The sequence below is a fragment of the Schistosoma mansoni genome, chromosome W, assembly GCF_000237925.1.
Source record: "Schistosoma mansoni strain Puerto Rico chromosome W, complete genome".
NCBI lineage: Eukaryota > Metazoa > Platyhelminthes > Trematoda > Strigeidida > Schistosomatidae > Schistosoma > Schistosoma mansoni.
Window position 1 is genome coordinate 50,910,986 of NC_031502.1, and position 24,549 is coordinate 50,935,534.

At 36.3% G+C, this 24,549-nt stretch overlaps 1 protein-coding gene across 1 annotated transcript; it reads left to right on the forward strand.

Annotated features, from left to right (window-relative positions):
• The first annotated feature begins 708 nt into the window (after positions 1 to 708).
• On the forward strand, positions 709 to 23,669 carry Smp_032510 (putative importin-beta 3). The gene is made up of 16 exons (XM_018790065.1): positions 709 to 862; positions 897 to 977; positions 4,294 to 4,486; positions 5,155 to 5,459; positions 7,001 to 7,129; positions 8,959 to 9,274; positions 9,529 to 9,842; positions 10,649 to 10,821; positions 12,200 to 12,407; positions 12,494 to 12,711; positions 12,802 to 12,937; positions 13,848 to 14,141; positions 14,674 to 14,841; positions 20,077 to 20,394; positions 20,636 to 21,001; positions 22,785 to 23,669. Exons 1-16 carry the CDS (start codon positions 785 to 787, stop codon positions 22,869 to 22,871), a joined length of 3,384 nt encoding a protein of 1,127 aa, XP_018655445.1. The 5' UTR covers positions 709 to 784; the 3' UTR covers positions 22,872 to 23,669.
• Positions 23,670 to 24,549: the final 880 nt, after the last annotated feature.

Here is a 24,549-nt window from a genome sequence, read left to right on the forward strand (position 1 = left end):
GTTCACCACTGAGGATACCACGGATGTTCTAGTTTTACAACTAGCTACCAGTAGCACCTTCTATATTCGATCGTTCCCAGTCAGATAGAAATCAGAAGTCAGATGAGAAGAGGCAGGAAAGATATATTTGATTCGTTACCAATATATCGAGGACCTTTTCTATAAGCTGGCTAATGAAACGTAGGAGCTGTGTCCCACGCCGTGTTGAAACGTGATCTGGTACGGATGCATGACCGAAAGCCTTCAGTTAAACAAGTCCACTTAAACAACATGGTCAGCATCCAATGTCGAACACTTAATGAGCTATTGATTTTGGGGAATTATTTACAGCTACACAATCAAAACTGTAAAATCAACCCAGCGAGGAAAAATACCACTGTCCATTTTAAATAGTGCACCTATTACACCACGATATGGTAAAAATCATCTGGTGTATGCATTCGGAAGAAGGTTGAGTGAACTGAGAAACCGAATTATTAGCATTAACTTGGGATTTCCAACCATGCGCTTTTCCCACTGCTATTAATTTCCTCATAACGATACTTTTTCATAAGTATAGTCAACATGAACTGTGATGGCAGGTCAGAGTGTTTCGCGTAACAATAAAGCCTTCTGACACTTAAACCTATCTATAGCTGGTTACAGTGAATCTGGTTGGTATCTTGATCTACACCTTGTTAATTACAGCGCAAATTTGGGTTTTGCCGCGCACTTCAAGATTTTGCGCGAGGTTGGGCACGCTAGTTGAAGTCAAAAGTGCTAGGGTTCTATCGTTGGGTCACAAATGTCTGATTACGCTGCATTTCAAACTTTGTTGTTACAACTTCAAAGCTCGGATAACGAATCTCGTACACGTTCGGAGGTAAATCATATTTTTGCTCCTATTGTTGTTTCAGACCGCGTACGATGCCATTACACCGACAACTCGATTCACTCTTCTCCTCCAAGTGTTAAACGACAAAAGCGTAATCTCCCAGGTTAGTTCCAATTATGTTATATTTAGGCGTCTGTAGTTAAATGTCTGTTACGTGGCTATACTTAATCATGGGTGTCAAAATCCCTGTTTGTGTACCTTTGCTTTGATAATCTGCTTTGCCCGAGTATTTATCGCCTGTTAGTTTTTCTCAGATGAGAGAAGCGATGACTGCTTTTTAGATGTTACTAACTTTTTTATGTCTCATGTCCACAATTACCCTTCACAGTTCATGCCTATCTTGTTTTCTGTGCATTGCAAGGTCGTAATATTCCAAAACTGCTTCCTTTCGACCACCCCATATTAACTGACATTTAATTTTATCCGCCAAATCCAATGTGCCTGATAGCGACCCCTGCAACGACGTTTAGACCTTTGGTGTATTAAGATATGGACAGACACCTGCTGTACGTGAACTTTTCTAGAACGTAGCCGGGGATGATTTGTTATCGGTATCACTTAAACAACTTTTCGCAGACATTGGTGTTGCTATACTTGATTAATTGTAGCGAAGTTTGTAACGTGATGCTGTACAACTGACTACTTGTAACCAGACTTACTATAAAATGACGTCTAGGTTATCACAATGTTCACAAGGTCCTACTTATGACTGACAAGGTATTACCATAGTCATGGTTAAGATAACTCTGGATGATAAATATAAGTTGCATTTTTGTGAGCTGTGATGAGAATAATCAAACATACCCGATCCCGTCCCGACTTGAAAAAACAAAAGAGGGAGTTATTGTATTTCCTTTCTTTCAATGTTATTCGTTGACTAGGTTTTGCGTTGATGTATTCTACTTTAAGCAAACCTTTCAATTGAGCTCTTATTACTGTCTAATCCAGACAGTAGCGTCCAAACTCACAAACGAGCTCAACATAATCCCTTCTGACTGGTCTCTATTGCTAGTAATGCCAGTTTGTAAGAAAGAACGTAAGTCCTTTTGTGGTAACTGCAGCAAAATCAGTCCGACTGATATGGTGTCCAAAATATCAGACTTTTTATAACCACTTGACACAGCTAAGATTTGTGGAAAGCAATCCTAGGTAAATCAAGCTGGTTTTGGACTTGAACTTGGATATGTTAACCAAATGTTTTAGAAACACATACCAGCACCTGACCATAGTTGTGTTTCCTGACCCTAAGGCAACGTTTGAATCAGCTGATCATCAGGTTGTGTCAGCATCAATGAAGTACGTCCACCTTGCAAAGGTTTTCTTGTACACTATTTATCGAATCAGCTTTTGAAGACCTATCACCACGGTTGTCGACCTTTAAATAATGTTCGTCATAGATGTCCTGGAAATAACAGCTAAATTCAGGGGCTGGTCTATCAGGAGGTCCACTTATCGACTGAGAATACACAGGTGACACCTCTGTCTAATGATGTTAACAAAACAAAGTTTCATTATCTTGATCAACAATGCTAGCGTGTTCAGAATACGTTCCTCTCCTTCAGGACTCTCTATCATTGTCTGAATTAATTATGAATTGAGTGCGTCGACCATTTCATTTGTTTTGGAAGTTAAGTCAGTCCTATTGAGAGGGCGTCTGACATAAGCTTGATCTTCATTTGCCAACTTGCATCTCTTGTGGCGTAGACGAAATGTTCGTCTGCTAATTAAGTGACATGTATGCTGCACAGAAATCTATTTCACGTTATGAATGCAGAACACGGTCTGTGAAAGTAAAAGACATCGGTACGGAACAGGTTTTTGATTATGGATATCTTCGAAGCATTTCTTACTTTTTTTGAAGCGACTAAGTGAGCAATACTGATGTCAAACATTGAATACTTGGGAAAGGTGGAAAGTCGGTCGGTGAGGTTGTAATTCTTCATCGTCTACAGTAATTATGAAATGTTACCTATGTCTAACCATCACCAACCTCGATGGGCAATGTTTTTCAATATGAGAGTAAGTTTGAAGAAAGTTAGACGTGTGGGTAGATGCACACTGTCTGATGGGTGTCCACGTGATGACTGTGATCAGTGATTGGAGACATTTGTGCTACGTGATTGAGAATCATTCATATTGTCGCAGATGGAACTACTCTTTATCTCCCTCTCTATTTTGTGTTGCAGTATTCCTTCTTACATACATTTTCATTGTCTTTTCGAATAATATTCTCAATGTTTAGTTTCTGATTATCATTACTGCTACATTATTTTAGTCCATTGCGATTCAAATTTTTATATTCATCTCTCCCTGCTAGTGTTATATTACCTGAACCAATGCACGTCCGTGCCAGGCTCTATGTTGACATCGTAGTATAGATTCGTGAGGGTTACCTTTAACCCTATACTTGTAGTCCTGTTGTTTACCAATGGTATTCATACAGTCTTGGACTTAATTCTTACTCGCTTCAGGAAAGAATGTGGTCGTTAATCTTATCTTCACAATGCTACTTCATCCAGATTCTCACCCGTTTTCCGAAGCCATATCTCACATTTAATAGGTGTAGAAATCGTACCAAACATCCCTGATTTTTCACTGTCCAGGTTCGATTTTTCTAAACTATTTCATTTAGACACGGCTTAAAATCCACAAGGAAACTAGTTTTAGAAATAGATTATCCTTATCCACACTAAGAACTAAAGCTGACACCAAACGCTTTGTTTTCTCTGAACATTTTTAAAAAATTAAAGTAATGCGTGTTTGCACAAATTCCAGGGTCCTGTTGGTTAAAACATAGCATCATTTTCCAACCCCGCTATTGTTTCAGTGTCAAAACTCACTTCATTCAGTCAGCAAAATATTATAGAGCCAGCCCATATGACGTGTATTTGTTCATTCCGATATTTCTATCAAAGCAATCACATGATAGGTTCTATATATAAGCCTGTATCAGATTACTGTGCTTTAGTAAGTATATGGTTTACTATCGTTTTCTAGATAATAAATGATCGACTGTCAGTGTTAAAACGTGGGTTAATCAGTCATTGATTTGGAAGAATTGTAATGTCTTTCCTACTTCAATAATCGTTTCTACAACAAGCCAAGTTACTGTGAAATGTAAACAAACCAAAATTAGTCTTGTGTGTCGGCGGTCAGCTCACTTTTTTATCCCCAAGTTCCTGTCCTGTGGACATTACAAGCTTTCTAAATACTATCACATTGATGTCTATTTGGTCTGTCATAACTAATATTTTAGGACTGAGAAATTTATGCAATCATAATATCGGTCAAAACCATCTTGTTTGTAACTTTAGTACTACATACTAAGAAATCTGTAAGGTTGGGTCACACCTTAATTGCTGTGATGTTATTCACTTTCGAAATAATTTTCTCTGTTAATTTTTGAATATTGTTGTCAGTCTCGACATATGGCTGCAATTCTCGCACGCCGGCTACTAGTCAATGATTATGGTTCAGCATTCGAGCCTCTTCCAGTCGAAACAAAAAATTCAGCTAAGCAGCAGCTAGTTTTAATTTTAGTTCATGAAAGAGAACAATTAATGCGCAGAAAAGTAGCTGATCTGATCTCCGAGCTGGTTCGGATGCAATTCGGTAGGTTTATTTATTTCCCTCGTTTTAATTGACTACTATTTGGTGTTCATGCTCAGAATGTGTATATAATTCGTGTTTATTGTTAAAGTCAGTGATCAAAAAGCAGACAAGTGTTTATTAGAAACAATGTTATTATCTGTTGTAAGACTTGATGACTGGAAATTTTCACATGTTTATGGAAAGATATCTGTTCAAATATCCTAGGTATTCCAAAATATAATTAGTGCATTTTAATGCTATGGGCTTATATAGGTAGAGTATATTGTTTCGAAATGTGCTGTGATTGTACTGTCTAATTCCTGTATTTGAAAATAAACATCTAGTGTTATATTTCAGTATGCTTCAATTTACTAGTATAGAAGCAGAAATCCCTAACGACTAGAATGTATTATTATAATTAGATTAACTCATTCACCAGGTACTTTGATATAAGTCACACCCTAGTTTTAAGCACTTATGAGAAAACCCGGTTATCCACATCGAAGTAGGCGGATCGGGTTTCAAACTCTAAAAGTCGAACACTAACCATTAAGCCACCATTCCATGCAATTAGAATGATGATCAAGTAGCTCATCATTTTGAGAGGAACAAAATTCTATCTGTTGGTAGTAGTGAGCACAATTATTTTCTCTACAGTATTAACACTATGATTTTGAACATTTATATAGATGATGATGGTAATTCCGAATGGCCTGAATTCACTTCCATTTTGCTTGAATGGTCAAATTCACCTGATTCCGGGTTACGCGAAATCGCCTGCCACATTTTTGGATCAGTCCCATCACTATTTGGAAACCAACAGGCACAAAGCATAGGGATTATTGGTCAGTTTCTGGTCAGGGCTATTTCTGACCCTTCAAGCTCAGAGCTTAGAGCTGCGGGGTTACGTGCCTTAGCTGCTTTTACTGTTCAAAATGCAACTGAAGACTCTGTACTTCAATCTCTCCGAGAATTGGTTCCCGTTGCACTACAGGTATAGTTGTTTAGAACTTTCCCATACTTCATCGTAATTAATATCAGTAGTTTGTCTAACATAAAGATGCCGACTCTGAAAGTTTAGTTACTTTGTCTTTCCAGTTTTAGTTATTATTGTTTAACTCATACATAAGAGTTATTATTTCCCATGTAGTAACAATCTAATTTGATGGTTTGCTGTATTATGGGTGTTCTTATGTATGTTGAGGCAGGAAATATTGTATTTTTCGTTCCTATTTACTAAAAATCGTATCAGAAATAATTGATATTGATGGTTTTAAGAAGTATAGGTGATGGTTGAGTGTATATAGAAATATCAGCTGTTTGCTTGTTGATTTTTCGTTATCACTAAATTTTAATTAAATTATTATAAGATATTTTGGTTGCACATTTGTCAGCAAATTCTCATTTAATTTATCCAACCGCCCAACCCATTAGCCGTCAAACTTTATAATTGATTAATAACTCAGCTTAAAGCATCGATAAAATTTTAAGTCCCATAATCTGTCCAACAAAATTCAAAGTTTTTAACTGATCAGTAATAATGCTAAGACCGAGGTTCACCATCATTATGTTTATTCGGTCTAGTACTCTGTTTGTTAAAAGTATGTCTTCAAGTTCAGCCCGTTCTACTTTACAGGTGTGAAACATGGTAATGAGGAATAAAGGATATTCGTAGGTTACTGACATTCGATCATAGGTCTCTACGAAGCATTGCTCGTATATTTTGGGACCATGGAGTAACCAATACCTGGGTTAGGAATAGAGTATTAGGTAAGGATGGCAAATCAATTCAAGAAGTAGTAAATCTTCATCAATTGAAGTGGTCGGAATATGTGTTACTTAGGTCCAACCACCGCTTTCCTTGACGAGAGATGTGTGATGTAGGGGCAGGATGGAAGAAAGCTAGGGGTGGCCAAACCAAAACATTAGATCAGTCCATGAAGTCACTGACATGTTAATAGGTACAGACTGTCAGGTTGGGGTCCGTGTGACTATCATAACTATTGGTTAGAGACTGGATGATATGGCTCAAAATCATTTGAAACGGAGCAGGTGCATTCATTCTGTCTTCCCCCAAATTCTGTGTTGAATTCCTCATAAAATTTTTATCTCACCAGTTTATATTTTCTTTTCGAGTCGTATCTTGGATGCCTAATCTCTCCTATTACCACTGATACTATTACTACCTCTACTGTTCTGGGGTTCGGTTTGACAATTACATCTCTCTATGCTAATGGGGTATGGCAACTTAAATCGATTTACAGGTTCTACGTTGTAACTGACTGAAACGTCATGTACCTCATTTTAAATATTGCTTTTTTTATTTGTCTAGGATCAGTACTGTCGTTTGTGTGTACTTGCAAATAGCCTTACCGTATAGTTCATCATTTTGGTTCAGCTGTCGGCTACTTATTAAATAGGTTATATTTTGAATTTGTTAGTTTTCATAATCCTTATCTGATAAAAAGAGATTACCGTAAGTTTTTGTTTGTCATATATTTAATGTATCGGTCTAATTTGTATACCTTGTTTCAGGCTATTGCTACTGCTATCCAAACAGATTCAGAAGATGATACACCTCTAAAAGCTTTAGTTGACATCGCAGATGCTGCGCATAAATACTTAAGACCTTATTTAGCGCCTACATTGGAGTTATGCTATAAGGTATGCTCCGAGTTCATTATTTTTTCTTGCTTTCTAGTAATTTCCATATATATATATATATATATATATATATATAATTCGCTTTTTCGCACTTAGTGCCTTAAATCCAGTTTCAGAGTTTATACAGCCAGTTTTATAGCCAGTTTTATTTTTACATACGAGGCTTTTGCAATGAAGTTTTAAGTAAAAATTCTTATTTTAGTAAACAGACAGAGTAAACAGACAGAGTAATTAAAACCCATTCACTTTCCACGGGTCTGTTTACGAAGTTTTGCAATTAATCGATAGACAAGCTAATTTTTCACAAAAATAAAATAAAATCACCAAGTAGGTAAGACAAAGTTTGAACCTGTCAAACAATAATTAAAGTTCAGAATGTAATAAACCACTATTTTAAATAGACAGAATAAAGGTGATAAATTCATAACACTAGATGGATTACTGGCAGTATATGCTATTCATCGGGAAACTGTTTAATATTGTCATTCATGTCCACTTTACAATTATACAATGCTTAAGAAGCGTAACGTTGTACGGCAAAACATCAAATATTTTTAATTGGTCTAAACATATTAGTCTTATGCATTAAGTGCTTGCTACGGCTACGGATACATCTTCATTACTTTATGTATTATGTACACTGTTACATATGTTTATTAGTTTTACAAATAATTACCTTAATCGATCTAGTCACTTTTCGAAACTTAATTATCATTCACTGTAAATTGAAATATATAAATGCTTACGTGTTTTAACACTGAAATAATTTGAAATTTGTTTTTTTTATCTTTTTGTAATCATATTCAATCTTAAAGTTTCTCAAAGTGCTTAACCAAATTGTAGTGGTTCAAATTGAACCATTGAAAATTACTCGTCATAGAACAAGTTCACAAATTTATTGTTTGTAGATTTTTTTGTGTGACAAGTAGTAGCATTTTAACTTACTCATTGTCCTTGTTCAAACTTTAAAAACAAACGATTATTTTTTTAACTTTGAATCAACCAAGTTACCTTGAAGTTATATTGATAAATGGAAATTCCAATGAGCACTTGTATTATCTCAGACTTATTCTTTGTAGTCTTAAAGTCACCTCTTGTCCAATGATCATTAACAAGTAATTGGACTCTATCCAACCTATTTATTACACATGCATCGTTATTCTGACAACAATCAACTGAGATATTTCGGCGTTACGATTATGTATTTGATGGTTCTCATTTTACATACACATCGATGTTTCAAAAAACATTTTCACTTTGAACTTTTTATTTTTACTACGAATAGAAGCAAATTAACACTTAATAGCAATTATTAATAACTCAAACTTACACATATACACTCAATCATCCATTCATTCATTTATCTTCACATTGTGGACTTTTCACATGATTCTCATATAATTGATTCATGTTATCGTACTTACTAAAGTCAACATCAGAATATGGTTGTATAAGCACGGTAAAGTTTTGATTTGGTTGTTAAACACTATATACCATTTGATGATTGTGATTTCGTTAGTTGCCCTGAAGAAATCCAGACAGTTTGCTGGACGAAACTTTAGAGTTATTTAGATTTCAATCGCGGAGATTATTTCAAATATGGTTTTCACAAATAACTATACTAAAATCTCAACTGCTAATTAATTATCATTTTTTCCACTCATAACATTTTGCTAAGGTCTTTGTCTTATAATCAGAATTTCTATGTATAAGGCAGATGGTATTATTAGTTTTTAAAAAGAGCACAATCTTTTTACTCACTCTCTAATTTTCTAAATAGTTCTATCTTTAATCGTTTTTCTAACATAATTCTTACTTTCCTTACATAGATATTGTGTAACGAAGAGCTTGAGGAAACGCAAAGACATCTAGCCTTGGAAGTGATCGTTACACTAGCAGAAAATATACCAGCGGGTGTAAGAAAGTCAGCCACTTTAATCGAGTCTCTTGTGGGGACATTGCTCAACATGATGTCAGAAGTTGATGAAGAACCTGACTGGGCTGATGCTGACACTGCAGAAGAGGAGGATGACAGTAGTAATGCTCTCACAGCGGAACTTGCACTTGACAGGTTATCATGTGCTGTAGGTGGTCAACATATCCTGAATGAAATTCGCCGATCTGTCCCAAATATGCTGCAACACGGTAATTCATGAATTATTATAAGTTTTTTCCTTAATTTTACGGGTTAAGTAACTAACAGTTGTTACACAAAATTTACATTTCCTTAGTCAACGTAAAAATATATCTACACTATTTCAAAGAAAAGATATTAATTTGATTTTCAGTAGTCCTATATTCCATGGAATTGTGACCTTTTATTCGTTCATCTTACTAGATATTTTGATAGTAGTTCATCAAATAAGTTTTGTCTGCAACTATTATTGTTTTGTTTACAGCTGACTGGAAGCGACGGTATGCTGGATTAATGGCAATTTCCGCGTGCAGTGAAGGGAGCAGCAAACAGATGGAGACTATGCTTGGTTCTATATTAGATGCTGTCCTCCCTCGTCTTAGTGATCCACATCCACGTGTTCGATATGCAGCTTGCAATTCTGTTGGACAAATGGCAACGGATTTTGGTCCGAAACTACAGAAAACTCATCACAGTACTGTGCTCCCAGCATTAGTTCAAACACTTAACGATACGGTGCCTAGAGTACAAGCCAATGCGGGGGCTGCTCTAGTCAATTTCTGTGAGAAAGTACCACAGGTTTGTGAACAGAATATTTTTATTGATGCAGTTTCTTCGGAGTCATTAAAATGCAAAAATTTTAACTCACTAGTTGGATTATATCTATTGCTTATAAAAACCACCACATATTTTATAATAACGGTTTCAACAATTACCTTTGAGTCTGCATCTGTCCGTATAATTAGACTTCGGCTTGATTCTGTTACTGTCATCTACGGTCCAATTTAGCTACTAATACAAGCTTCTAACGCTTGACCAACCCAAACAGATAACAAAGGAAGATAAATATTTGTAGATAATTGTGTTCCCAAATATCGAGTGAATACACCTATAAATCACATATTCTTATGATTAGATACGCCAATACTGTCATGAACATTTAGACGGTGATCTGAGATTTTCGAACAATGTGGTTTTTACAAATCGCCTGGACATCCACCTGACTTATCATATAACCTAGAGGTGATTGCGTAAATATGTTTCTTCACTCGATATGCCACTCAATCACGTGATTTTTAGTCATTAGGTCATAATTTTAGGGTCTCATTAAGATGACATTCACCTGTGTATAATTAATGTGTTAGTCAGTCTAATAATCGAGTTTGTCTAATCATTAAGTTCTCTCTATTAAATGAAACTGAATGTAAATGAAGTATTATTATGCAAAATAATCTCGAACTAAACGATAAGGGAAATAAAATGTTTAGTTCCACACAGTTAAAAGAACTGACTACATTTACTTACGTTAGCGCATCGTGCAAACAAATAAATAATTGTCATGTTTCAATTAGTATATATGTATGCTCATATATTCCATTTTGCAGCACATTCTGGTAAATTACTTGGATGACCTGGTGTCCAAACTCGAACAAATCATGAATTCTAAGTTTCAGGAGATGGTGGAGCATGGTCGCAAGCTAGTGCTAATGCAAATAGTAACAACTGTGGCATCTGTTGCTGATGCAGCTGAAAAGAAATTCTTACCGTATTATGATCGGTGCGTCTACTTTGTATATACTGATTTCCCGTTTTAAACTCAAACTATGGTATGACGTTTTAACTTTTTTCATGTGTCCTTAGTTGTGAAGTATATTTGAAGTATTTGAAGTGGTTTATGAAGATGCAACAACTTACTTTATAGACTATACGATTAATTGTTCCTAAGCATGTACAATATTTTACTAAGTAGAAAAAAATCGGTCAATCTGTACACATCTTTGCTCATTTAGTTTGTTTTTTCTTTTCTACGTTTTGTAACTAACACTACATGACTTAAATTCAGTGTTTCACTACACATCATTCGTCAACATAGTTATTCAATATAAAGGTTTTATCGATGGTATATTCATGGAAATGTTCGTATGTTGTTCATTCCCTTTTCAAACAATATCGGAGCAAATTGTTACCGAATTCAAGTTAAGCTGATCAGGTTCACCGGCTATATTAGATAAGATCTTGTCCTTATTTTCAATCACCACATTTCATTTCCATGTCGATCAAAATGCAAAAATACTTGAGTTAGTCTCTGTAGTTGAAAACAAATAAAGCGTCATTAGTTGCTCCACCAACTAATTTCACCAAACCGATAATCGAATTAAATCAATTTAAAAGCAACATTTTCCATTTAAAGCGATGGGAAAAGAACTCTGTTTTTTCCTGTCTTTGACAGGTTCAAGTCATGTAAATAATCTGATTGGAAAATCTTTGAGTAAGAAAATCAATGCCAACATGGATAAAATTACTTAAGGTGTATGTCTATGACAAGATTGAGTAAGAATAGGTATTAAAATATTCAGGACTGAAATGAATTATCAATATTATTGCGTACTGTCTGGGACAATGTAAGTTTCCTGTATGTCTCCATGTGGAGACGGCTCCCGGTGAACTTGCGACTTGGAGGGTTCTAGCGTTCGAGTACTCAGGCTGTACGCGGTATAACAAAAGTCCGAGTTCTAAATACAACACTCAATGTAACAGAAATGATAAGCTACAGACCTTGAGCTATATAGATCCTAACGTTATTATTATCAATATTATTAGAGAGCTATATTATCTCATCATTTGCGTATTTCCTGATTTTTATTACGCTTTCGTCACTAAAAACTGCGACTTAGACGTACTCTATCTCTTGAATCAAGATTGTATGTCATCTTATCTACCTCACATCATAGTCACTCGTTAACTAATATAGAAATGGTTAGTGCTAATTAATTGTACATTTATCGAATGTTTTACAAGCCTACCTAACTCATTGCTTCTTAGCTATTACTAATTAAGTAGATTGTTTAAAAAACAAACCATGTTTTAATAATATAAGTATTTATTATCTTATATATAAACTATGTTAATCTTCATTTTGTTTATTTTGTCTACAGTTTTATGCCAGTTCTAAAGTATATAATGGAAAATGCTACACACAAAGATTTACGTTTATTGCGTGGTAAAACTATTGAGTGTATAAGTCTTATTGGATTAGCTGTTGGAAAAGAAAAGTTCATTCAGGATGTCGGGCCAGTAATGAATCTATTACTTCAGACGCAAACTCAACCGGATTCTGAATCATCAGACGAAGATGATCCTCAGGTAAGTCATCATTATATGGTATTTAGGAAATGTGTTTGCGCCTACTGTTATTCTTTTGATTCATGATTATAATTTCTAATTCCTAGGCTTCTTATATGATTAGCGCTTGGGCAAGAATCTGCAAGCTATTGGGTCGTGATTTCGAAAGTTATCTTCCTGTTGTTATGCCACAGGTATTACGTTCTGCCTGTGTAAAACCTGAGATATGTATCCTCGACAATGATGAAGCAGACGATGTAGAATCGGATGTTGATTGGCAAGTTGTCAAATTGGGAGAGGATCGTAATTATGCAATTCGCACAAGGTTAGTTGGAAATATGAAAGAGATTATTTTATTGTTAGTTTAAGTTATTTCAAACTCCAATGGTTGATAAAATTGTTTATTTTTCTTTAGTGGACTAGAAGACAAAGCAACAGCTTGTCAGATGCTCGTTTGTTATGCACGTGAAATGAAGGAGAGTTTTGCACCTTATTGTCAACAAGTTTTGGATATTATGGTCCCGTTGCTTGATTTCTATTTTAATGATGAAGTAAGTTATACTGAGTTATTATTGCTTCAACTTAATTAATTAACTGGTAATTTTTTTCTGAAAAACATGTTTTTTGAATTATTTGACATCTTAAAGTCTTATAAAGGATTTAACGACATGAATATATCCCCTTCCTTAAGTAATTAATGATTACTAAATTCGGTGGTTAAGTGATATGGGTAGGAAAAATTACGCCTAAAAGTTAGGTCTCAATTGAGTAAAACTCGATTGACCTACAAACTGTGATTCCCTGCAATGGCTTATGAAATTTTATCGTATTATTTCCCGTGCTAATGTTTGATACATAGAAGTGTCACTTTATTAAATTTAAAAATTGATAATTGTGGCTAGTGGTCTTGTTTTTGGTTTTAAATCATTCGGCGACTTACCTCAGTAATTCGATCTTAAGAGCAATCACTACTCTCGAATACACTTTGTAACACTGCATATAACCGATTAACCATCATATATACTTATTGATTTTAACAATTAGAAATTCGTTTATCGACTTGGAAAATCGTAGTTCTCAACGTTAATTTTCTGGTATTATAATTTTAACAAATTCTATTGATAGCAAATATGAAGCTTCCAAGTCATTAATACTTCAGTGTTTTTTAAAGATTTCAGTGATTGTATTTATTCTAAAGCACTATATTCACATATAAAAGATTAAATTTGTGCAGAGATAAAAGTCAGGAGAAGGAGCAAGGCCATAGCTATCCATTGACTGAGAGGACTTCTGCGACACGAGAACTTGACCACTGAAAATATTAACATTCACTAGGTGTCAGGGGTTGCCCCATATAACTATTCTTACTTTATGATATTTATCAATAGAAGTTTTTTCTTGTTGTATCTGCAAAAACTATATTAATCATCCATTTCTTGACGTTTTTCTTCAAACAAATAGGTTCGTAGTGCTGCTGCTGAATGCCTACCTTTTCTTCTTAGTAGTATGAAGGTTAAGCAACCAGAATTGGTAAAAACTGCCTGGGAACGTGTACACAAAAGTCTTATACGAGCAGTAACCAATGAACCTGAGCGTGATGTTGTAGCAGATCATCTACAATCACTTGCAAATTCTATCGAAGCAGTTGGAAAGACTTATGTGACTAGTGATCAGTTAGCTGAAATTCGAAATCTATTAGATCATTTGTTTCATGAACATTTTGAAAAAAGTGATGAACGTCTTGCACAACGACAGGTAAGTTGCGCTCAGTTTACATTATTTTTGTAATGTTCATAAAGAAAATTACTATTACACAGATGTAGTAAAACACAAAATAGGCTCTTAGTAATTTAGATTTGACGACTCCTGGTGATAAGTAAACCTAACAAACATATTACACTTTTCATTCTTTTATATGGGACCCTAAATCCATCAATTATCATGTAATTATTGCAAAAATTGCTTGTATATTCTCGACCTTGTCGAAAAATTTTAAATAGTATATATATGTTTATTGTCTTTTGTAATCTGTCGTCAGTTAAACTAACTAGGCAAATGGAACATAAACAAAGAATATTAAATATCTTAATTTCATTCATAGGCACAATCAACCTGACATCTATCTATTTTACTCACTTCTTTGGTGATAAACTATGTATATTACGATGTCTTTCACGTATGTTTAAGGAAGAATTACACTTCACCGTTATAAGCATGACATTATTATATAGATTTGCACAACACATTTATCTGATAACAAGTTATAACATTTTTCTACTTTGTCCAGAATGAAGATTATGATGAATTCGAAGAAGAACGCCTGTTAAGCGAAAAAGATGAAGATGAATACGTTTTATCAAAAATGTGTGATATTGTTCATTCCATTTTTGCTGCTTTCGGTGTTGAAGCACTTCCATTCTTTCAACAACTTATGGTATTCTGTGTCAAACTCCTGGTATGTGTTTATTTACCATTTATTTACTTAATTAAACAAACATTGATACAAAGGGAAACCAAAATATATTCACACCATTTGCCCCCAGGATCCTGGAGCCTGTGTGCACTATTGGTTTGGAATCAGGGTTTTCCAATTCCCCTAGGTGGATTCTTTGTACCCACCCACCAACCTAGCTTAAACTCCGGAAATCCACTGTTAAGGGAAATATTTATATCATTTTCTTTTAAATAAGTTACTTTTTAGCTCCAATCAATCTCTTTTGCTTTGTCCTGCATTGACTGCAAGTTCTTTGTTTATATGGATCTTCATAGCGTTGTTCGCATACCGTAAAATGATCGAGTGAGCAGTATTGATGTTAGTCATTAAGTACTAAATATCGGTGAGATTGTAAACCCCCATCAACTTTAATGATTACGACGTGCTACTTATGTTCAACTACCGCCCACCTCAATGATCGATTTTTTCTGATGTGAAAGTAATTTTAAAGAAAGTCGGGCATGCCCAAACCAACACATGACACTAATCCATGAAATAACTGACTGTTGGTCCGAGACATGTTGATAGATGTACACTGTGTGATTGATGTCCACCTGATGACCGTGATCAGTGATTGGAGACATTTGTGCTATGTGATTGAAAATCGTTCGTATTATTGCAGATGAAACTACTCTTTATCTTCCTCCCTATTTCGTGTCGCAATATTCCTTCTTAAATATTTTTTAATTTCCTTTCGAATAACATTCTCAATGTTTAGTTTCTGATTATTATTACTGCTACTTTATTTTAACTCTACTATTCATCTCATGTCGCCCCCCATAATAATAATAATAATAATAATAATATGGCATGACAACTTTTTGCCTACACAAATGTTTCTAGCTGTACCTTGATTACAAATGGCTGAATATACTGTGAAAAGCCTGATAGTTAATTATAGCAGTCGAATTCGGATTGGTTTTGATAGGCAAAATAGATTAAACTATTTACACGTTGTTCAGTTATTTGTTTTAGTACGTTCTTGATTGCTATTTTTACACTAAGTGTAAATACAAATCCAATTACACATTGCACTACAGTACACCATTCCAAATCGCTCTCCCCAAAGATCGTTATAGTAAGAATTAAGGCTTTCTTTGGTTAATTAGGGGAATGTATGTTTTATATAACTATCAGTCAGTCAATCAGCTACAACGTAGGACCAGGCACATATATGCATCGGTCCAAGTTGCCATACCTCGTTAGCACAACAAGATGAACACCCGATTCATACACGTAATTAATTTAGTGGTGGTAGTATATAAAAGATAGGTTGTATATAAGGATATAGTATAGGAAGGAAGAACGTTATGAAGCAATTTTAATCTCAAGGTTTAAAGGAATATAAAGAGTGTATACACCTACGCCATTGTGATCGATTCTGAGCCATGTCACCTAGAGTCTCCAATCATTGGTTACGATAGTCACGTGGACCCCAACCAAGTAGTCTGCATCTACCAACATGGCTCAGACTAGAAGTTAGTGACTTCAAGCACTGATGCCATGTTTTGGTTTGGCCGCCCCTAACTCTCTTCCAACCATCCCCTACACTAGTCAACATTGCGCGTCGTGGTAATCGGTGTTCAGGCATACATAACACGTGGCCCAAGCATCTCAGTCGATGAAGATTCATCACGTCATCAACTGATTTACCATCATTCCCTAATACCCTGTGTCTAACCTCACTATTACTTACCCGGTTATCCCAGCAGATGCGAGCAATATTTCTAAGACATCTGTGGTCAAATACTAGTAACTTACGAGTACCTTCTACTCTTAATGGCAATGTTTCACAGCCGTAAAGTAGAACAGAGCGAACTGCTGAGCAGTATACTCGTCCCTTAATTGATAGACGGATATCTCGTCTTCGCCATAGGTGACGTAAGTTGGCAAAAGCCAAACGAGCTTTTTGAATCCGTGCAGAGATTTCGTCAGACACCAACCCATTAGGGCTGATCAGACTTCCAAGGCAAGTGAAGTTGTCCACGCGTTCGACTACTTCACTCCCTATCCTCAGTTCAGGTGTTGACGCAGGCCAGTCCTGGAGTAACAATTTACATTTGGATGGGGAGAAACGCATCCCAAACATCCTGGCATTATTACTGAGTTCCAACAGAAGACTCTGCATTTTGTCAGCGTCTTCACCAAACAGGACTATGTCATCTGCGTATTCTAAGTCGCTTAGTGTTCCCCCTGGTAGGAGATCAATTCCTGAAAATTCAGTCGAAGAGAGTGTTATTTCCAGCAACAGGTCTATAATGAAGTTAAACAAAAATGGGGGTAGTGGACAGCCTTGACGGACACCACTTGAGGTTGGAAAATCAGATGACAGTTCGCCATAAGCTCTCACTCGACTGGTAGTGTTCGAGTAAAGAGCATTCACAAGGTTTATGTACTTCTCAGGTACACCTTCCAATGACAGACACTGCCACAGATCCTCTCGGTCTACAGAGTCAAATGCTGCTTCTAAGTCAAGAAGAGCTATCATTGTCGGACGCCGATAAGCGTGTCTGTGCTCTAAAACTTGACGAATGGTGAATATGTGGTCGATACAGCCACGACCAGTTCTGAAGCCAGCCTGATTTTCTCGTGTTTGCAGTTCACGAGTCTTAGTTAGGCGCCCGATAATTATTGAGGCTAGTATTTTAGATGCTATGTTAGTCAGACTGATCCCTCTATAGTTATCACAGGATGATTTTGGCCCCTTCTTATATATTGGGACAATCAGTGATTGTGACCAGTCAGATGGGATTACGTCCGTTTCCCAGATTTTAGCCAGAATATTAGTCAACCTAATCGCTAAAATTGGACCACCATATTTAAAGACCTCTGGAGCCAATCCATCTGGACCAGCTGCTCTTCCTCGTTTCAGATTACTTATAGCCTTTTGAACTTCAAGTAGAGTCGGGGGGCCTACTTCAATGTTCCATTCAGGTTTTCTGGGAATAGTGGGTAGTTGTGAAGTAGCTGAAGGCCAGCTAAACTGCTCCTTAAAGTGTTCCGCCCATCGTTCTAAACGTTTGGGTTGAGAGCAGATAAGGGTTCCATCTTTTTCCGAGATTGTCTCACTTACACTTGACTTATTAATTCCGGTTTCTTTTATTAGTCTGAATAGTTGCCTGGTGTTGCCTACAGCCGCTGCCTTTTCCATCTCTTTTGCTTTCGTTGCCCACCACTGCTCACGATCGTTCCTTAGGCTTTTAGTTAACCTAGATCTAATTTGTTTACGCTCTTCGTCGTGTTCAGAGCCTGATGGGATGAGTTTACGCGAATCCATCAGTGAAATAGACTTAGAAGAAATCCACTGGTTTTTTGGAGCCCTATGGTTTAAATGACTAATAGATGTTACTGCTGTTTCCACAGCTGTTCGTATGTCTTTCCAAGCAGCATCTGGGTCAGTCTCGTTTACAGAACTGCCTAGATGTGAACTCAGTTGTTTCTGGAATTCGCATTTGGCTTTCTCGTCCTCCAGTTCAATCCTAATGGGTCTTCTTAGTGTACTTTTCCTGCGTCCATTGAGGCGCAGACAAATGCGCGCTCATATTAAAGCGTGATCAGAGTCTAAACAAGTATTCCAATACGAGCGACAATCTTCTATTGAGCCTCTCCAACGATGACTGATGACAATATGGTCTATTTGAGTCCATCGTTGGTTTGGTGCAGGTGGTCGCCATGTTAGACGATGTCTCTCCTTATGCTTAAAATTAGTGCTTGCTAAAAATAAACGATTGTCTGAGCATAGTTGCAACAGACGATCACCATTATCGGTTCGTTGAGCCGGAATACTAAAACACCCACCTATATGTCTTTCTGTTTGATTTAAGCTGCCTACCTGGGCATTAAAGTCACCCACTACGACTACTATGTCTGAGCGCTTAGCTTTCTGAAGAAGCTCAGAGAGCTTTCTGTAAAAGTCATCTTTCACTTCATCATGGCTGCAGTCAGTGGGATCATAGGCAGAAACGACGAAAAGGCAACGACGTGTGTCCCTATCCTTCCGAGTTCTTACGGAACCATTTAGCCGGACAGCACACAGGCGACTGTCAACGGGGATCCATTCTAGTAATGTCTGTTCTGCCCTTGTACTTAGTGCTATGCCTACACCTGCAAGTCCACGAGAACTAGCCATCGGGTCGCCAGATACACGGAGGGTGTATTTCGTTGGTTGTCCATTTTGGCGAGATGAGGTCAAGTGAATGACCACACTGGGATCCTGTATGCGTGTTTCGGAGACACAGCATACATCAATGGTACGAGATTCTAGAGTTTTAGCTAAGGAGGCCTGTTGACCGATTTGGCATAGGGTACGTACGTTGAAGGCTCCAATGTGTAGTTTGGAGCGAGGTTTTAGTAGACCTGGGACAGCGTTTCGCGCACTAGAATCGTTGGCCATGGTGACACTTGAGGAGGAAACCGAAAGAGGAAGTTTAGTGTTGAAAGTGAAGGTAGAAGGAATAGTAGGAATTGAAGAAGGAGATTGATTATGAATACAGTGGTCTTGAGTGCTGTTAGAGGTATGAGGGCAGTTATCGATTCCCGGTTGCCCACACCGTGGAAGGGTTCTTCTAGAGGTACCTGGAAAGGAAATTGGGTTAGAAGTGGTCTTAATGATCTGAGAGCGTGACCGCAGTGCCCGAGGGACAACTGCTTGAGGTCGGTCACACACGACCTTTTTGTGGGTAGTTTTTGTGTTGGCTCCGTTCTTCAGAGGACCTTACCGCCGGAGACGGATATCCGTGAGATAAGGCGAGGTGTGCATTTTCAGGGTCGACCTTTTCTAACGCCACCCCTCCTTATGGGAAGGCAGCATCGCTGTCATGCTGGTTGTCTGAAGGAAACACCTTACTGCTGTCACACCTCTGTACAGTCAGCAGTACGACTTCGCCTTCGGACCTTGGGTTTGCTGCTTTTAGTCTCACCGCTCTTCAACCGACTTGCCTGGCATGGTAGGACCTTGAGGAACGATTGTTCCAGCCAGTATGGATCGATTGATTCATCACGATGGGCAAGCACGACCACCACGTCAAGGTAGCAGCATTCCTGACATGATACCCTATCATAAATTTAAAAGCATCTGATCCGAAGAAGTTTTAAAATAATATGTTTGTTATGCGACATCTGGATGTAGACTAGTTAGAAATATCCCACCTATTCACACATATTCTCATTTTTGTTTTAACCTGTTTTTTTTCATAGGAACAAAATCGTCCTTGGTCAGATTTGCAGTGGGGTATCTGTTTATGGGATGAGATAATTGAATTCACTGGAACACAGAGTTGGCAATTTCATCAATTCTTCTTGCCTACATTTGTCCAAGCTGTACATCACCAGCAGCCGGATGTTCGTCAAGCTGTTGTTTATGGGATCGGCGTAGCTGCTATGAAAGGCGGTCCTGAGTATAATCAAATATTGTCTGATTTTGTTGGACCACTTATACAGTTAGTTGAAGCCCCAGATTCAAAGTCTGAAGAAAACAATTTATGCACCGAAAATGCAATTAGCGCGATCACAAAGGTGCGTTTCAATAATTTCCCAATGCATGTTTTTGCACAATTTGTGCGATGCTTTGTCTATTTTCTCATTCCAGTGCTGTGTGAATTCTTAGTGGTAATTTCCTAATTTATTTGTCTGGTGGTCACGGTAGCTCTAACTGAACTAAATTTGTCTGTTCATTTTGTTTACTAATATTATTTAATTTATATAGCTATCGATAATTTACAATTTCGACAATAATGCTTTTATTGTTTTTGAACAGATTATGAAATATCGACCTGAATGTTTACCGCCAGCACTAGGAGGTATTGACGCTTTGATCGTCCGATGGTTAGGTTGGCTTCCTATATGTGATGATACTGTAGAGACTGAACATGTATACGGCTATCTATGTGATCTTATTGAAGCCAATAATCCTGTTGTAATTGGACCAGATAACTCTAACCTACCCCGCATCGTTCGTGCTATCGCTGAATCCATGTCTACTGGCGGTCTGTCTGATACAAACACCGAAGAAAATCGATCGAAACTGGAAACGGTTAATCAAGCTGGTGGTTTCAATCAGCAAAACGGTTTAGAAAAACCTTCCGCTTATCAACGGTGTGTATCCATACTGCGCCACATACAAGTAAGTCACTTTAGTTTAATTCACATTTTCAAAACACGAGTTCGTGCTAATAACTAAGATAATAAAAGCTTCAAGATCAAACCACCCAGCTTAGAAAACGTGATTACATCGATAAACACATCACCTCTCCACCAGGTATATCTCATACATCGCGCATAATGCATGCAGAATTACCGTATGTTAGGCAGCTATTCTTCAGAAATGTTTGTAAATATCAAGGATTAAAAGTGGAAAAATCTGTAACCTGTCTTTTACTTTTGAATTAGTTTGTTACTGTATAACTTGTATCTATATTTCATTTTGACCATAAAAACCAAAACACCTCGTTTTGTCGAATTCGCCTATGCTCCTTTATGAGGAGTAACAGTCGTAAATAAGTACGTAAGTGGGAAAATCTTCATAGGGATCCTAATCATGTCAGCATTTATCAATATTCATAACGTCAAAAATTTTTGTTTACTTATTGAATTATTTATTAACACTATATTATCATGAAATATAAACGATCCACTGTGTTACTACGGGGTCAGTCCTTTTAGGGTTAAATAGTAAAGAGAAACTACGGGTTACATAATTGTAATGATCGTTTGTGCATGGTTATTTTTATCTGACCATGTTGTTTGTCAAGTCGAGTGACTAAATAAAATTACTAAATCTTGTTCATACATTATGGGAATTTCAAAAAGTCATGAACAACACAAGATTTATTGGAAATATGCATACACCCAAATTACTAACACTTTACGCCAACACAGTAGGAGAAGAAATTAGAGAGGTGGAAACAAAAAGAGGAAAATGCCGACAATTATTTCAGTGAAAAATACAACTCAAATAGATCAATGACAACTAAACAATGAAAGGTGGGATAAAAGATTAAAGAGTAAGTCAGTGTTACTCTCACTGATTTCGAACTATTTCATCCAATGTCTTTGGGATTTTATGTTTTTCTTAAAGATCTAATCAAAGAGAATTTTGTAGTTCATTTTCCGCTCAGTGTAACAATTATTTTATAATTCCTGGATGCCGTTTATGCTAATGAAGTAGTGAAACTTCATCAGTTGAGATGGCTGGGACACGTGTTACGTATGCCCAACCACCGACTGCCCCGACGTGCAGGAGTAGGTTGAAAGAAAGCTAGGGGCGGCCAGACCAAAACGTGGCACAAATCCGTGAAGTCAGTGACAAGTGAACTGAGCCATATTGGTAGGTGTAGACTACCTGGTTGGGATCTGCCAGATAATAGCAACCGATGGTTAGAGACCTTGAAAGACATGGCTCAAAATCGTTTGCAATGGCGAAGGTGCATCCACTCTTTGTGTTCTACCAAAGTCTAATCTTCTGAATTCTTCATGTCCGTATCCTTTTTCTATTTCCAAATTTATTTCACTGTATTATGCTCCTTCAATAACATCTTCAAACCCTAATCTTTCACATAATGCTTATACTCTTACTACTTCTACCACTATGGGATTTGAATTAACAACTGCATCTGTGTGCTAATGTGGTATGGCAACTCGAACTGATGTACGTACGTACGAATTTCTACGTTGTGACTGACTGACTGACTCAACAATTAGAATGATGAATGTTTCAGTTCAAGTTAAAAACTATTAATATACTGTTGAATAAGATTTTATTTACCGTATCCCATCTACCGGTAGATATGTTACAGGTGAAAAAGAAGAAGCATCGATCTCTTTCAATATTATAAATGAAAGATGTTTAAACCCCACTTTTAATGAAATTTTCTTCATGCAAATACCTTTTATTTTATTCCTTTTAGTCCAATTCATCATTGGTAGAAGTATGTGTAAGTCAATTAAATGAAGAACAACGTAAAGCTCTTGGAATTGCTTTAATGGGTCAATAATATGAATAAGATAAATCCATTTCATAAAAATTAATTTTATGCCTATTCTGATTGTTTATAAACATGGATAAATTTAATTTATCATACTCATTTAATATCTTTACTATTTCTCCTCTTTATAGAAGTACATTACATTACTTTATTAATGTTTTGTAGTTCTTGTAAATTATTCCAAAATAAAAAGTGTAGAATAAGCACTTCCTATTTGAAAATGTATTTTTTTTTGTCTTCTTCTTCTATCTGCATGGATATTTCAGTTTTTTTTGTTTACTTTGTTATGGTCTTCTATCAACTAAACTGTTAACGTACCGCCGAAAAGGTTTTTTTTCTTTGTTTTTTAAAAATGAAACCAATCAGATTCAAATTATGACATTGTTTGATGCTTAATATGTATCGTATATGTTCATATATGTATTGGTATTTGTCTCAGTGTTTTCTGAATAACTTTTCTCATGTGCTTTCCTCATATAGATTTTCCCCTTGGATCAGGATGATAATTGTAACATATGTGGTTTAATTTAATTAACCGGTTTCATTTCAGCCAGTACTTCGGTATTCATCATGTATGTTTTGATCTGGTACTGTTGATCATTAATAAAGCAAACTTAGCTGGATGGTCATTCATCGTTTTTGTTGTTACTTTAGTTTTTCATTCATTATCCATTAATCCACATCTCGTAAATTTAAAAGTTTACTGGAGAAAAATATATTTGTTTATTTTTATGTAACATAGCATTGTTAAGTATAAAATGTATATCTTGTCTCCCTGGTACTAACAATAGTGTTATTGATCCCATCATTAAATATTTTTTTAAAAAACAAGTCCTAAATTGGTTAATTGGAAGGATTATACAATTATTTGATTCAGCTAAACCGTCAGAAGATGGTTTATTCAAAGCTGACATTTTCGAAGCACCGATTACTCAGCACGTAATTCTCTATTCCGAAGTACAATTAAATTTCTCTCTCGATAGTTACCGCGCCCATTTCCCATTGTTCAGTGAACATCAACAGTAAAATTTCGTTTTATGCTACTTCTTATTTATGATAATCATCAAATATTGCGATTTCAGTCGTTGAGTATCAGTAAATTGTAACATTCACGACAAACAAAGTAATCTCATCCTCTTAAACATCCATTAAATAGTAACAGCTAGGCAAATAATTCCATATAATATTCAATGTATTCCAGGCGCTATCAATTAAAAAATAGAACCAGTCAATCTTGAAGTGAAAAGCTTATGTAAGCACACTACTCTGTAGTTTTTAACATTTTTGAAGCCCAATGCGAAAAGAATTATGTTTTACGAGTACATAACTTATATTCGGCTTGTTCAGTCATAGTAAACGTAGTATTCAGCAACGAACTTCATCGGCTCAAGTTGTCAATAGATCAGGACAATGATCCAGTGGACTGATCAACAATCTAATGGTGAGTGGATGTGTTTGACTAAAAAGTTGTTTCATTTTCTATGGAATAAACATGCGTAATTGGGTGCTTATGTATGTGAGTCGGTTTAACCCAATAAATTTCCTTCACTCTTGGTCTTTCCACTCAGTAGCCGGTTGGAGACTTTTGTATCAACATCAGTATTGATCCCTATACGTCAGAACAGCAAGGTGGAATTTTATTTCAGTAATCTCAACCACACAGTGCGTTCAAGTCATTATTAATCTC

Excerpts from the sequence above, each read along its gene's own strand:
- Smp_032510 (XM_018790065.1), top strand. The coding sequence starts at position 785 with ATGTCTGATTACGCTGCATTTCAAACTTTGTTGTTACAACTTCAAAGC. Across the intron at positions 4,487-5,154 it reads GCTGGTTCGGATGCAATTCG|ATGATGATGGTAATTCCGAA; the intron begins GTAGGTTTATTT and ends ACATTTATATAG. Across the intron at positions 12,408-12,493 it reads CAGACGAAGATGATCCTCAG|GCTTCTTATATGATTAGCGC; the intron begins GTAAGTCATCAT and ends TCTAATTCCTAG.